The 16193-nt window shown below is 42.5% G+C and overlaps 2 protein-coding genes across 2 annotated transcripts in view; one reads left to right on the top strand and one right to left on the bottom strand.

Moving 5' to 3' along the window:
* Positions 1-4645, top strand: part of LOC117460530 (ankyrin repeat and IBR domain-containing protein 1-like) — a 51826-nt gene extending 47181 nt beyond the window's left edge. Inside the window, exons 19-20 of the mRNA XM_034102000.2 lie at positions 719-753; positions 1324-4645. Of these exons, the coding sequence (XP_033957891.2) occupies positions 719-753; positions 1324-2184 (896 nt within the window). The 3' untranslated portion in view covers positions 2185-4645. The remainder of the gene's footprint in view (positions 1-718; positions 754-1323) is intronic.
* A 3459-nt stretch (positions 4646-8104) lies between these two features.
* On the bottom strand, positions 8105-14765 carry LOC117460367 (protein lifeguard 1). The gene is made up of 11 exons (XM_034101739.1): positions 14704-14765; positions 13694-13815; positions 13245-13413; positions 12881-12959; positions 12384-12437; positions 11991-12081; positions 11846-11883; positions 11109-11196; positions 9648-9737; positions 9114-9161; positions 8105-8581 (listed from the first exon to the last, which is right to left on the bottom strand). Exons 2-11 carry the CDS (start codon positions 13793-13795, stop codon positions 8429-8431), a joined length of 912 nt encoding a protein of 303 aa, XP_033957630.1. The 5' UTR covers positions 13796-13815; positions 14704-14765; the 3' UTR covers positions 8105-8428.
* Between the last annotated feature and the right edge of the window lie 1428 nt (positions 14766-16193).

The following is a 16193-nucleotide window of genomic DNA, read 5'->3' as shown; positions in this document are numbered from 1 at the left end:
AAAGTCAAAGGAAGGCAAGTCATAAAAAAGCCTGCCAAGATTTATAATCTAATTAAGCAATAGCTCACGACAGGCTGTGGTATATGCCCATTATATCACAGCTAAGGGGCGTGGTTCGGCCCGCCGCGACAGCCCAACGGTATACTGTTTTTCTCAGACGCGGAGGGATACTGACTTGTGAAAAGTAGCTTACAATTCTACCCGTGGTATACGCTCAGTATATCACGGCTAAGAACCAATCAGATTGCTTGATTTGACTTTTGTCCGTTTTATAAGCTCATTAGAAACCCATTAGATTAAACTACATTTTAAAGTTTAGTTCTCTGAGGTGACGTGTTCGGAACCCAAATGAGGGTATTAGCCCAAACGTTAGAACATTACAACTTCTCAAGTTCAGCAGGCCAATATTTCGAATCCATCAGTCTTATGTATCACACTGCTGCTCTGTCTTTTGCTGGCTGGAATAAAAGATGGACAGAGTTTGCAGTTTGGCAGCCAGCTGAAAGGTTCTGTTGTGCCAGGAAGGATTCATTGATTTCAGATGAATATATTGACTTAGTTATTTTCCAGGGAATGCAGAGAATCTGTGAGGTTGCCATTATTTGGTCGTTTTGCAGTGTTTTGCAAGATGATTTGGGGAAAAGTGTTGATTAGCAATGAGTTGAGATTGATTTGAATATTTTGACTATGGCTGTTTGTCCATTTCTTTTCTACACAGACTCGCAGGTTAGTGGACGCAGACATCATCTGATGGTGAGTGCACAGTTCCCACCTTCAGCTCCAGGCTTTTATCCTTTAGACAATGTCAATGTCTAGTGTATGGCATGACCCAGGTGGGATTGCTTAACTTGTTTTTGTTTCTCTTATATATTTATATTTTTCAAGGCACTCTTAAAAAGGCATGCTTCAGTCTAGGATGCTTCTTCAGACTATAATTGTGTACACTGTTCAATTATACAAGAGTTAGGAGATAAATCCAGAGTCCTATTCAGGAGAAATAGAATGTGATTGACGGTTGTCATTATATATTCACATAACTATAAAACAGAATAATATTTGATGAATTTTGAAGTGTACAATCTGAAAAAGGCATTCACAAAACGGCAGCTATAATAAATACAAAGTGGCCTTTGCCTGTGATTATGTTTCTAGTCTGTAGATCTGTTCACTGCTTGTTTCCATTTCCAGTTCTTACCTGCTGCTGCTTTGACTCTCCTTGCCAAATGGCTGGATTTGAAGTTGAGGAGTGGAGCTGCTGCTGCTGCCGCCTTGTTAGTGGATGATATTGGTTTGGCCTGCATCACTGACACTTTTTTCCTGCAGGGTCTCGGTTCTTTGGACGACGATGACCCTAACATCCTCCTGGCCATCCAGCTGTCGCTCCAGGACTCAGCGATGGCAGAGATCGCATACAACCATGACGCACTCGCCAACGAAGCCTCGCTCGGCGCCATCGGCACCTCTCTGCCCTCCAGGCTGGAGCAGAGTGCTGCAGGTGTGGAGCTGCTGTCCAGAGCTTCTCTCAGCAGCTCCGAGCTGCTGGAGCTGGAAGATAACTTGGCCCGACTGGGCTCCATCAGCAGCCAGTTCTCTGCGCAGCACGCTGACAGCCACCTCCGGGCCTACAGGGCCTCGCTGCCCATCCCAGTGGCTCCAGGTGGCAGCACCTCCTCCACCGGCCTCTTCTCCTCCTCCAGCGACACGTTGGACTCCAACACTTACGGCAGCCACGACCCATCCTCCTCCTCCGCACTAGCCAATGCAAACCTGCTGGGCAATATTATGGCGTGGTTCCACGACATGAATCCTCAAGGCATCACCCTGGTCCCCTCCACCTCCTCTGACACTGACTCCAACCTCAGCGCACTCCATGCAGGCGGAGGAGGGGGTCTGCTTGAGGAGGAGAAGAGCGGATGCATCCCGCCTGAGAACAGGAAACCTCAGGAAGTGACGGCAGAGGTGGGTTTCTGCTCTCAAAAGGAGGAGAAGGAGGGTGCCGCGGCTCAGAGGCCCACACAGTTAGATCTGGTGGGGCTGGAGACCACGCCCCCTTCTTACATGGCCACCCTCGACAAAAGCAGTGATCATACATCGCGGGGAACCTCAAGGGTGGACACTCCACAGTGCGACTCTGAGCAGATGCCCAGCAGCAGCTCCTCTGAGTGGGAGGACCACCTGGTGTGAAGAGGCAGAGATGGGAAGGGGCTCTTTCGGAAAGGCCAAAAACTACTAAAGTTTGCAAATGAAGTTGAGTTGTGGAACATGTACAGTAGCTGTTCAAGTGGAATGTATACAGAATTAAGAATGTATCGGTTCACAGGAAAGTGGGGCAAGAAGTTTCGACACTCAAAAGTTGTCGAAACTTGTAAGTGCTATCCACAGGTTACCCGGTGTAACAGCGGTTACATTCGAACTACAAGTTAGAGCTGCTTCGATCCACACTCTATTCCAGTTGGTGACGTTATATCCCAGAGGGTCCACGCAATTTGGTTGTTTTAGTATTTAATTTCAAGAGGAATTATTAAAATGTGTTTAACAGTGGATCTCCTTGCAGATACCTCTTTTCAAAGAAATCCTTCATTTGTTTTTTTGTCTTCTTTTTGGCCAACAGACTAGAGGTGCATGAGCCAGCAGCTGGACTGCAGTGTGGATCTAAACTGAAGCATGTGCAGCAGACAGGGAGTGCATGAAGTACACGCCTTTAGGTTGGTATAGCATTGGTGTGGCATCGCTTTTCCTGCATTTACTGTATTGTCAGACCCCCAACAAGCAGCCCTTGCGAAAAGAAAGCATTAACTGAAGGAGAAATTAGATAACACTTTTCAAGGATATTTACTAAATGTTAGAAGTATAAATAACTTGCCGTTTTCTGAAACCACTTATAGAGGAGATACGAAATGCGGAGTCTTTTGCATAGTGCAGGTATTTGTAAAAGCCTAATGTATGTGTCTAAATCATGTCTGAGGGAGGTTTTCACCCTGACATACTGTACTGGCTGACTGATGTTATTCCCACTCACCCTGTGGGGTAAAGCAGGGAGTCTTGCTCCTGTGCACACCTCCCTTTTAGGTGCCAAACACTGACTAGCAAAAGCACCGTTTGCAGTCGCCAAGTGGATTCTTCTAAACAAATTGTGCCTGCTTATTACAATCTCAACAACTAAACCTAAATGTGAAAGTCTGGAGCCATATTTGTATTTGAGATTGTGTGGTATATTTCCAATATTACCATGTAAAAGCTGTAATAGTGTGCCGTGTTAATCTGTAGTTGAACACCATTATAGTTGTGTACTTCATTATGTGAAACATTCACACAAAGCAATTTACATTTGTTGGTAGAGTGCTAAAAAACATTTAGGAATTGACAATGGTCACACTCTCTCAATGAGAAATGTCTTCAGAAACAGCTGACAGGCCCCGAGGGGTCATTCTGAAATCCTTTGTAGCGCGCTCACATTCGTGTGAGCACTGCAGAGTGCAGCGTGACACTGAGAAGTCTTGTTTATATACTGCAGGAACAGCCCAGTGAGAGAGATAATCAGGCAATCTCATTCAGACTATGGTGAATTAATTAATCAGGCCCAAGTCCCTGTAATGACTCTCTGGGTCCTGTTAAAGTGTGATATGAGCAGAGCCTTTATAGGGTAATGCATGGAGGGTCCACGAATGTGTCCTGCACCTGGAACACGAGGAGTCCACCTTCTCTACGCAGAGAGATACACAGTGCCTTTAAGTCAATCAACATTCTTTTCTTTCTTTTTGCACATGTTTCCAAGTGCTAATTATTACACAGTATGTACAGTGTAGACAAACACCTGTTACCTTAAAGTTATTTCTCTTACATACGAGAAACATGAGATCTTGATTATTTTTCTCATCTAATTATTTGTAGCATGAGCTTTTTGTTGGTTCTCGTAGTATGTTAATGGTAACACTGATTTGATATGATTTGGTATAATGGGAACGGTTAATGTTTCCAATATTGCTCCAAAAGATTTAGAAAAAAGATGTTGCGCTTGTTTTTGTGCAGCAGGGCTTCTGTCCCTACATTTTAAAACAGTTGGTTTTTCTGAGATGTAGAAACTCAAACGACTACCTGTATCATGGATCTTACCCGAAGACACTAAAATGGAGGAATGTTGCAATATAAAGTAGGTATTTATTTGAAATCAGTGTAATCCGTGAAAGAAAATGGATTGTGAATAACCATTGACACATGGATCAGTGTTTTATCTTTAAGATTGAATTATGTTTTTGTACAGACTAATGTCTGACCTAGCAGACGGATAGAGCCACTAAATGTGTGCAGTGATGACCAGTGTCTTGAAGTTGTGAAACTGTGAGTGCCATATAGTTAGTGAAGGTCTTTCATTGGACGTGGGTTGAAACAGAGATACTGCACGTTGGCCTCTGTGCATGAAGTGGGTACAGGTCTAATGGAGTTTGTACTTCCTTTCGCCTCTAATGTTCAGGTGATTTATTTTAAAACGGCATATAGCATTTTGTAACTCACTGAGATTTTATATTGTAAAGCAACTAATCCTTGAAATGCTATTTGCACTTTCGTAGTCTATACTTGATACATTCCCTCTTTATATGAAAAATGTTTGATGTGTGATGCCAATAAACTTTGTGTTGAGTTTGAATGTGTGTTTTGTTTTGTCATTGAGATACCTGTGGAACTGTTTCTGTCCCTTAATGGAGTTAGCTTGGTTTCCAAAAACATCTTTCCCCTAAACTACAGGATGACTGACACCTCTTCTCAACAGCTGACCATCACTGGGCCCTGTTGTGCTTTAGGGGCTTTTCCATTTCCTGTAGTTTTTCTGCATGTTCATTGTCTGCAAAGATTGAACTAGTCTAGTTGCCAGCTCATAGTCTTATTGTGAACCCGGAAATGTTAGTTAACCCCAAAGTTTCATAATGGAAATGTAGTACGGGTCCCCAGAACATAGAAACTGCTGGATGCTAACTTGCTGGGCAATTTGCACAATGACCATAACTTGTGTTAATTAGCATTAATTACAATTATAGCCTATGCGGACAATGGTTAAAAGATGGCTTGACCAATTTGGACAGTATTTGAGTGATTTTGCAGGTTATTGAGGAAGCTGAATCCATTTTTTACATTTTCAGTATCACAAATGGCAGTTTCTACAAGAGAATTCCAATATTTGTACTCTGTGGGCTGATTTTGGTTTAAATTTTGGGTCGATTTTGAAGATTTAGGGGACTCTTGATCATTTGGATTGGACAGATTGCCTATTTATTTGAAAACGAATAATCCACAGTAGAAATTATAATCTTGTGCTCTTTTTATCCAATAGTCGCAACACTACTCATGGTAATCAGAATCAGCCCACCAAGAGTACAGATGTTGCCACTCTCTGGTAAAACTGCCATTTTTACACAATTGTTTACATGGGCTATAATGCCATTAATTTGAATGGACGTCACTTATGCTAATTACGCAAATTGCCTATCAAGTTAGCATCCGGCAGTTTCTATGTGCTGGGGACTCATAATATACATTTCTATCATAACACTGGTGTACTGGACATTTCCAGGTTCACTATGCTGGAAAACCGTCTAGACTGAGTGAGTAGCCTTGTTTGAGACAAGCAAGACCTGCGCAGACCTGCGCAGTTGCGATCAACGTCTTGCTAGTGCGTTGCATGATGGTTAGTCATTTTGTCCGACTTGCTCTGGAGGCCCGCCCACATGAGACTTTGAAATATCGCGGGACAAAGACGCCCGCAGCCTTGAGAGCGAGGCGAGGCGAGTTGGCATAGTTGCTCTCCACGAGCTGCGGAAGCGAAATGCTTGATGGGAAACGGCTCGCTGGTATCTCGAGCTGAGCGCTCATTGGTGGTTTTTACCACGTGCTGCTGATGAAACTCTCCAATTGGCTGGCAAAAGTTTGTTGTTTTGTGTCAGTTTTACGTCGCCAAATGGCTCTGGCCACATCCATTCCCATTTTTCATCATTGTTCCACAATGTTTATCATCATGAAATTAATATCTATATATTGTATACTATACTGCTTACCGTTTTCATACTTTATATATCTTAGCATATTCATACACACTGTTCATACTGCTCACAGGCTGCTAGTGTATATCTAGTATTCATACCCCACTGTTTATTCATCATTCAATTCATTCTATATGTTATTCTGTAGATTGTGTACATTACTTTCCACTTCGCTGCTTGTTGCACCTGGTTAGAAGCTAAACTGCATTTCGTTGTCTCAGTACCTGTAATATGTGCAATAACAATAAAGTTTCTCTTTAAGTTAAACCAAATCATTAAAATAAAAGCTGTTGTAATGTAATGATTTGGTTTAACCTTATTTATTGAATACATCATTTAAAATGGCAAGATTAAATCAAATTACATCCATGTTGTACACATCATAAAGCTTAAAGTGGCAGCTAAAGAATTAACACAGCAGCAGGTCTGTTCAATTCATGCTCATTAAGCTTCATGTGTGCGGATCTGAAGGGACTGATCATTTGTAGCCTGTCACCTATCAGTTTTGCAAACATTAAGAGGGAGGAGCATTTCTAATTATGGAACCCAGTCACTGGTGTGGTTCCTCATCATGACTGAATTAACAAACCTATATAAAGCAATAGTGATCACCTTTGTCTACAGTGGGTACAATGGAATTTGTGGTGCGTGATGGACAGGGAGACATCACTGTAAGAGTCTCACAAGACATTTCCCAAAGACTACACAATGGTGAGTAAACAACTAAATTGCATTCCAACAATCTGGATATGATTTTAAATGATGTAAATTATTTTTCAGATAACAGTTTAGCAGCTGCACTTATGCAGCAAGCAAGGGCTGCAACAAATGCACAAGGTAATCTATCATTTAAATCAAAAATGGTATTGTCTTTTAATGCAAATCAAACAAATGACATATTCATGTTTATTGTAAACAAATATTTAATTTTCTCTCAATCACAGTCCCTTTAGATCATGTCATTCTGCATACAATACATGTGGGATTTCTATTGCATCCACTTCATCTGCAACGAAAAACGCCAACGCAATTTCCGCCATTGCAAACCCAGCCAGTCAAGCCGACTCCGAGTCCGAGCTGTCCGACTTAAGACGAGCATTTTGACACCTCCCCCGGCTGCGATCGGCTTTCGAGGCGAGCCGCAATGTGTCTCAAACAAGCCTAGTTTCTCTAGATGAGTAACAAATGCGTCACTTCCGGGCAAAAATAACGGCTCCGCCCACTTTTGGGGGAAAACAACGCTGTCAGTTGAACGCCGGTCAATACAAATTCTGAAGTTTTTTCCAATCCGATCAGAAATGTAAGAAAACCGGAGACTTTTGGATCTTCAAAGAGCCCGATTCCAATGGCCAGAGAGGCAAACAATTGCATTAAGCCATTAGAAATCGACGATCGGGCTCGATATGGTTAAATATAGCAGTAGGCGATCGATTTTCATAGATGAAAGCAAGATCTACGTGACTTTACGGCCCCGCCCACTTTTGGGGGAACCAACGCTGTCATTTGAACGGCGATCGTGCCTGAAGCCACAGAGCTCTTCTGTTACTGTCCTTTCTTCTTAGAGGAAGTACAGAAACACTGAACTCTTGATTAATGTTTGAAGTGCAATCAGTCTATGGGTGCAATAAACGACACGGCAGCTTTTTGGCATGTTAAAACTATTATGTTCCGCCTCGCTCATGAGAGTAACAGCTGGAGAAATTACAGGCTCGCCTACTGATTTTAATTTAACCATATATCGAGACCGATTGTCGATTTCCAATGATTGAATGTAATTGTTTGCCTGACTGGTCATCGTAATCGAGCTCTTTGAAGATCCAAAAATCCACAGTTTTCAAAAAAAATTATCGGATTGGCAAAAACTTCAGAATTTGTATTGACCGCCATTCAAATGACAGCGTTGTTTTCCCCCAAAAGTGGGCGGGGCCGTTATTTTTGCCCGGAAGTGACGTAGGTGTTACTCTCATTTGGAAAATAATATCAACAGTAGGCTACTGGCTGAATAATTTTACTAAATAATATCATAATCAATAGTATTGGCTGAATTGTTTGAGGTTCTTGCTAAAACACAGTTGATGATGAAGCACTTTATTCATATACAAAAAAACATTTGGCACATGCAATTGAAAGGTAGGATAAATGTATGCTAGTGTGGTTTTAAATTCTCAAATGTAGCACTCTGAAAAAACATTTTGCATATTGCAGTTTATAATAACATTAACCCTGACACAAGACAAGTAAAACAAATCTGTATCTTGGACGCATCACAGACATCCCTGCCTATTTAAATAAGGCAGCAGATGGAAAACAGGATTGTGAATCTACATCCTAGAAGGATATGACGTACTTGAGATTTTATATTGTGAGCAGGAGGAGTTCCTTTGGGAGGCCTGCCGTCAGCGACAGAGGCCGATGAGCTGCAGCAGGAGCAGGAACAGAGACACAATGTCCAAATAGAGGTTGAGAGCGGCGAACACATACTCCTCGGGAGAGACTTCATACTTCCTGTGTTTCCCGCCCAGGATAAGCTGGGTATCAAACACCAAGTACTGCAGAGAGACAGAGAGACGCTTCAACCCTGACTTCTGAAGGCAGCGTGTTAAAAGAGAGACCGAGAGCAGGAAGCGGTCTGAAGGGAAACACGGGCAACATCTCTTATCCTTAAGAGAGGGGGGGCTGTGCCCATAAACAGGCTATATAAATAATAGTGGAAGCTGAAAGTAAGTTGTGACAGCCTGTTCGGCTCTGTGTGCAGCAGCAGTTTGTTGCAGCCGCTGACACCACGGGTCACAACATTTGCTGTTAATGTCAGAGGCACGCAGAGAGGTGGCTGTGAGAATGAAGCCGACTGCTGCTAAACGCTGCATCGTTGGAATGAAAGGGCACGAGGACATCAGAGCCTCTCGTTTACACTAATGACTGTGACAGACAGCGGAGGCAGGAATCAAATCATACATCGCATACACTTGACATTAACGCCTGGTTTCATGATGTTTTTCTGCTTTTAAATGTCATTTTCAATATGTTTTCAATTGAACCTGCATTGCTGAAAACCAAGTTATGTTGTTACACTATACTTACTAAAGAAAACAGCAGGGTTCCCAGGCAGGCGTATAAGATGTTAAGATACTGTGGAAAGAATCAGAGACAATTCAGCAACACCGTTGATTTGTGAATGTTTCTAGTAAGAAAATAAACTCACATTTCAAATGTGTATCTTAAAACATGTATTCAGCCTTTCCTTGGTTGCTCTGTACAATAAATATGATGATAGATGTTTGATAATGGTAACAATATAGTTTAACAAAGCAGTGTTTATTTGCTGTTCAGATTCGTTTGTGGTTGTGTAAAAATAGCAGTCTAAAGTCAGTGGAATATGCTTCTTCCTGTACATGTGCTGCTTAAAGCTGAGGCAGTTGAACAGTTTGGATGCATGAGTCTTGAGATCAGCTCCTGAGAGGTGTCAGAGTTCATGCTCTCTTCTTTATAGTCTGCTCAGCACGGGTCAGCTCCAGTACATCCTGAGGATAAAAGCAGTCTCCCTCTGACTGCATTACATTTCAAAGCTGTTCTCACTGTGAACACAGGCGTAAACACGGCAGCTTTTTGATCTACCTGCGATCGGAGGATCCCACAAAGCAATGCAAACGAAAACAGGGTCCAGGCTAACACCCACAGACTCCCATTTAGTCCGGTGAAGTCCCACTGGGGGCAGAAAGGAGGGAGGAGAGAGACGATGAGTGTGAGGAGCCTCTCAAACAGAAAAGAGCAGACAGAACATCTCTCATGTACACACATCAGGGCCATAAAAATGCTGGGGCGTTCAAGGTCATCTACACTGCAGCTGTGCTGTGAGGCGCCGCGGTTACTAAATGATGAAGACATATTGCAGTTCAACACACACAAATATTCTGGATAATTAATCAACAAGCTGCAAGGCAGGCATAGAACAGAGTGGGGGGGTGGGGTGGTCTTTTGGCCTGCATGCCCTTCTCGGATTGACAGAAAAAATATGGCAGCTACATGGAGAGAATCACTAACACTGATCACCTGAGGAGCCACGGGCTAGACATGCAAGTGTTTATGACATTTAAATCGCAGCGACAGAGAGCCAAAAGCTGCGGCGCCGCGTTAACTGCAGGGTGATCGTGGAGTCATAAAAAAGAGAAATAGACCAAAAGTGTTTTTGCCGAAGTGACCGCTCACTCGGCTCATAAAACAGGATGTTTTATGAGCTGGAGGGCACGGCCACTTTTTCTATTTTTATCACAGTTTCCCCCGTTTTATGCTGGCTGCCTTCTCCAGATTACTAAAAGAGCTTTTAAGAGCAGATTTATTCTCAGTATAATCATTAGCCACCTGTTCCCTGCTTTGCTCCAATCTGAGCAGCTCCTTCAGATGCAATAAGTGTCAACATGTGTGACATTTCAAACTCTATTTAGAGGCAATTAAGAAGGACTCTAAATGCAATTTCTTGTATAATCTTTTGCCCTACTGCCTGTATAATAACTTTGCCGGGGTCCACTTTAATAAATCAGAGTTGTTCAAGTGTTCTTGTTTTTAGATTAGATTATTTGTGAGGGATCAGGAATGCAAGTGTATGTGTGTTAGCTTCTTTAATATTAAAATGTATCCAGCAAAAGGAGCCTAATATCTCCCATTGTGTCCCTGAAAGGCCCTTTTAAAGATTATTCTCAGGCTGTGTTTGCTTTATTAGACAGTTCGTGGTGAAAGGAGATGGAGGAGGGGGAGATTCAGCAAACAACAAAAGGCTCCCGGCCATTTCTGAACTCAAGATTTATGGCAGCGACCTCGGCCAGCATGAGGACGGCCCAGAGGTTTAACTCTGTCCCGCCAGCGGACATACGGAATGAACCTGATTGACAATTACACTGATCTCAGCAGTAATCACAGTTTTGCCTGGTAAGCAAAGCTATTCAGAGTTTAAAGGTTTGCTGGTGACTGTGCAAACTGTGCATGAGAAAACCTGGCCAACACTAGAACTGACTGGCATAGTAAGGTAGGTGATGAAATGTCACCGCAGGCTGCACTGCTGGGCTCAGTGACAGATCTTACCTTTGTCTGCATAGCAAACACAGTCAAGGAGAAGGACACTAGCGCCGTGGCCCCCCCGGCCCACAGAACTGCATCTGCATTGTAGTACCTGCAGAAAGAAATATCAAACAGATGTGACGTGGGAAAATCCCCTCATAGTGTCATGTCCAACGAGTCATAATGCTGTGTGGACACAGGGAGTAGGATTGTTGTCTCCTAAAGAAGAAACATGTCTTTCCTTTAAGACACGTGGGATTATTTCCATTTCATAGTCTGTATTATGTGTCTGAAGTAGAGTGACGGTAGTGATGGTGATGCATGTCCCTCTGGACATGCATTGCATAATGTATCACCCTTTGTTCAGCTTCAGTTATGGCAAGGTCCAATAAATATGATAATTTGAATGTATTATTGATAGTCAGGTTTCAAGTGATGCCTTTGCTGTCTGAGTGACAAGCTGTGTAAAGACCAGACATGTTGCAGTTGGCTGAGGTAACATGTGTTTACAACGGCAATGCTACAGAATGATTGGTTTTCAACTACAACTTCAACCGCAATGTTCTGATTGGTATTCAGCCGGATCCCCGAGAAATATGATTCCACGTGCTTTTTTAAATTTGGTAAACCAACAATGATAACATCTTATCAGGTTTGATGGCTTCATCTCTGGCTACCAACACGCCATTAGATATGGATCAAAATCAGGTTATTATTGTGCAAATGAGTCGGCAGCAGGTGGGGATTCAGCATACACTCACGCTGAAACAGATCCCAGCATCAGGCCCTCTGCCACAGTCTGAGAGAGAGACAAATGGAAAGTAAATACATGGGGAAAAAACGGTGGAATAGAGCAGGTGTGGCGGGGGTTTAATTTGATGCCTGGCTGGTAGCGCTTCTACTCACAAACAGACCCAGGGCGATGAAATTGAGGGGGACTTGACGACGGAGGTTGTCACAGCAGGACAGGACCAGGATGAGCACCAACACCGTCGCCCTATTTCACAGAAAAAATAGAGTATATCGTAAATGGCAAAATAAAAAGGCTGTAAACAGAAAAAAGGACTGGGTTCAATGTGTGAAATCACTGAGTGCATTATTTATGCAGTGTGGCTGGCCGTTTCCTGGATTAGGATTCAGACCGCGGGACAGTTTGTGATTTACTTCTGAGGTTTTCCATGAGCGACATTTTCATTTGGGTAAAACTCACCCTCAGGAGATTTGTAGCTGGTCAAACTGGTTAAAGCTAGAAAGTGTGCAGCTTGTAGACACTCTAACTGAATGTTTTTGTTAGCTTACATCATGACGTAGGAGAACCAGTAGTTGGCCCTTGTCCATTCCCTGAGAGCGTCCCTGTGTTTCCAAAAGATAAATGGAGAGGCAGAGGGGAGTGTTTAATAGAGGCGCCATTTATTTGATAGAGGCAGTACAATGATTGTATTAAATATTAACAGAGGACACAGCATTGTGCACATGGGAGCTGAACACAATTTATGAAAAGATATTACTGTCGTAGCGTTCTACCACATCTATTATACAAAACCTATAAAGCTTTCAAACTACTGCAAGCTAAAATATTAGGTGGCAGAAATGCCCTTTTATGCTCTACCATCTAGTCTAACCTCACATATTTATGGTGATTTGAGCAGCGCTGGGTCGATAGGGACAACTATCGTAGTCGTGCTGCTGTGTGAAGTTGGCTGCTCTGACAGACTGTGCCCAACGTTGAATGATGGATAGGTTTCTGACATCTTTTTTTGGGGAGTAAGACCCTTGTGTCAAAGTGTGTCTCGCACCAGTAAAGAAAGGCACAGATGATCCCGACAGTCACCAGCAGCTGAAGCATCAAGGTCAAGTAGACTTTCCTTATGAAACCTGTTCAGGAAGAAAAGAGAGACAGACAGATGCACAACACCAACATTAAAGAACCAGGTAAGTGTTTATGGAGTAAAGCTTCTGTTTTCCAACATCTCAACCTCTCACTTAAGATGATTTGTGGTGTGTGTGAGGTGAGGAGCTGAGGCAGAAAACGTTATTCAATTTTAGAAAACACTGCAAAGCAAATTAGGGAGTACATATTCCCTTCATCAGCTCTGACCATGCAAACTAAAACATATTGGCTTCCCTTGCTTTCTGTCCCTCCCCCTGCCCATCCCTCACCTCTTCGTATGGCGGCGTCACTGAAGCTGCTATCCTCTAAGCCCTGGCTGTAGCCAGGTGGAGCTTGACCGTACTGCTGCTCGCCTCCATCTGGCGCCAGGCCCTCAGGATGGACCGAGTTATCGTAGGGGCCAGGAGGGGAGACCACTGCAACATTCCCATTCCCCACCTGACATGTCCAAGCCAACAACAACAACAACAACAACAACAACAACAACACAGGGCAGTTCAAGCAACACTTCTACATTGGAACAAATTCATGAAATAATGTAAATGTGGATCGGGAAAGGAAATCCATCATCTGTACGTAAACAAAAGTGCTTTTAGACATTTGCTTTGCTCTTGATTTTGGCTCATGCAATCCTAGAAATTGGATATTAAATACACAATGAATGAAAATATTGCTTACATTCTCAAAATGTAATATAGTATGTAATATTGCTGCTAACCTGATAGTTTGTCCCTGTGTAAGGACTCTGCCCATGGTCGTAAGGGTTGTACGGAGGGGGTTGCGGTCCATACCCACCGTTGCTGCCGTCTTTACTCTCCATTCCACCAAAAGTAAGCAGATCTTTTCATCAATTTTGGAACAAAAGTGACAGAAGAAATGTCAGACTTCAGTAAAGGTCATGGGAGACACCATAAAAAGCATCCTTTTGAACATCGTCAACACTTTCTTCAGGGATGTTACATTGGCAAAGGGAGCAATGTCAGTGTGGAACAAATAACTGGGTAATTACGAAATGATGCATCACACAAACACGAGAGCCATCCATGACTAACATCCATAAGTATGGCCTTAAGCCTACATTTAATTGAGTTGTATGTATATTTAAAAGCTAAATAGGTTGTGGTTAATTGCTCTCAAAGGAAATCCGGTCATCAAGAAGGACACACAGACAGTAAACTCAGGGATCCTATCTTAGCTGTACTGAACACTGACGCATTCCCTTTGAGGTCCCTGCTGCTGCATTAGTCATTACAGAGAAGGCGTTGTAATTAACTACCCAATGATATGGAACTTCAGTAAAGCCTGGACTACACTGACGACTGTAGTAAAGAAACTGTGTTACGGATTCCACTTCATGTAAACCTGCCATACTATGGTTTAATCAGTAACAGTGTCCACTTCCTGTAGTATTAGTCATTAATGGCTGAGGCAGTGATAAAACAACGGCCACCTTAAACTACTAGTTTGTTTTTTAGTTTGCTCAACCCGATTTCAAACTGGTGATATGAAGAACAAAGAGGACATTACACATATTTTCAAATATTTAAATGACATCAAGTGGACTTTGTTTCGCGATATAGCCTGAATTGCCCTCACATTATTTCTGAGATATGATGAACCTTTGAAAGTAGGCAACCCCTCATCATTTACAATTGTACAACAAGCCATCAAGTGCCGTTTGACTTAAATAAAGTAATTACAGCTCTAATCCTGTCGAATGTGCCTTACCTCTGCTGTGACGGCCAGGCTTCTGCTCCGCTGCTCTTCCTGTTGTGTAGTGTTCCTTCAGGGCAAAGTCTACCTGCTATCAGTCGGTTCCCAGAGACAGGACTTTAGCTTCAGGGGAAATGATGTATCCCTCATTAGGCTCAATGGGATATTCAGATGAAGTTCTTAAAATGTCGTTAAACCAACCAGGCTGGCATTTTGTCAGAGGAAATCGTATTTTTACCTTTTTCCTTCAGCCATACTGATACACAGAGGCCTTCAGAAATACTTAATACTGATGCCTTTCACACAAGGTATGTTTCTATTTCCTGTAATGATCTGTCATTAGCCCTCTATGTGTGATAAGCCTGTAACATGTCATCCTGTATTGTACAGAAATATAAATGCAGCACATCGATTCCTGGGCTCACGTTCCTGGTCCCTCTTGGATAAACACTGATAACAGCCTCATGTAAAGCATGTAGTGCCAGAGACAGATGAATTATGGGCGCAATCAATCTGACCTTCATAACGGTATTGAGTCACAGCGAGGAAGAAAAGCTGAAGACATACTGTACACCAATATACGTGAAGTAATGTAGGTCACTACAGTCTTCGTGCTTCTGCATGGAGAATTGCCTCTGAAAGGGGTGTAATGAATACTTCCTCCATGAATGAGAAACTAGCCCAGGGTGAATCCATTTAACTTTAATGTAAAAGAACCTCAACAAAATAAACATGACATTAAACATTTACATGTGATATTTTAAGCGATTATACCACAGATAAGTGCATTCACTCAAGTGTTCAGGTTTTTTACTTGAGTGTTTGCATTTAATGCTTATTTCTCTAGATTTCAAAAGGGGAATATTGTAGATTTTACTTACTTTTTTAGCAGAACGTTATCCCCGCCCACATTTGTATCACAAGCCCTCAGATTTATCCTGTGAATCTTATGAGGAACACAACCCGTATGTGAAGAACCACCAAACACCGATATGTAGGATTCCAGATGCAGAATCTTCCTCGTAGAGGAGCATTTCTACATTGTGGTGTTAGTACTTCTTCCACCACTGACTGCACATAACAATCAGCTAGCTAACCTCTAGATGGCATTCCAGTCTCTTCTCATGTTACGGATGAGCATCCAAAGAGATTTATAGATCTTCTGTCTCATGTTCAAACACTCAGCAACTCTGCCTGGGTTTTTGATTTGAAAGAGAACAAAACTGCAGAGGACATACAAATGATTGAAAGATGATTGTGTCAGCAGTTAAAGGTGAGCTGTCAAGGTATACTTGTGCCAAAAAGTAAATTCCAAATTCTCTGGATCAATGAACAGAACAAAAGAAAATCATTTAATATTCAGAGATTCAGAGTTTTTAATCTGGTCGCGTCGCAGTGTACAGAGACTAATCATATATATCGAGCCAACACTGGGGGGCACTAGTCTCCTGTGCTTCTGCTACTAATTGCAGTGATTTGGTTGTGACTCTCCCCCGTCTCTTGCT

The sequence above is a fragment of the Pseudochaenichthys georgianus genome, chromosome 16 (genome assembly GCF_902827115.2).
Source record: "Pseudochaenichthys georgianus chromosome 16, fPseGeo1.2, whole genome shotgun sequence".
Lineage (NCBI taxonomy): Eukaryota > Metazoa > Chordata > Actinopteri > Perciformes > Channichthyidae > Pseudochaenichthys > Pseudochaenichthys georgianus.
This window is presented reverse-complemented; position numbering and strand designations above follow the sequence as displayed.

What these genes read in the sequence shown, in the direction of transcription:
- LOC117460367 (XM_034101739.1), bottom strand. Translation starts at nt 13,795, where the DNA reads ATGGAGAGTAAAGACGGCAGCAACGGTGGGTATGGACCGCAACCCCCT. An exon ending in ACACAGGGACAAACTATCAG is followed by an intron (nt 13,414 to 13,693) that starts GTTAGCAGCAAT and finishes TGGACATGTCAG; the next exon opens with GTGGGGAATGGGAATGTTGC. An exon ending in TGACGCCGCCATACGAAGAG is followed by an intron (nt 12,960 to 13,244) that starts GTGAGGGATGGG and finishes CTTCCTGAACAG; the next exon opens with GTTTCATAAGGAAAGTCTAC.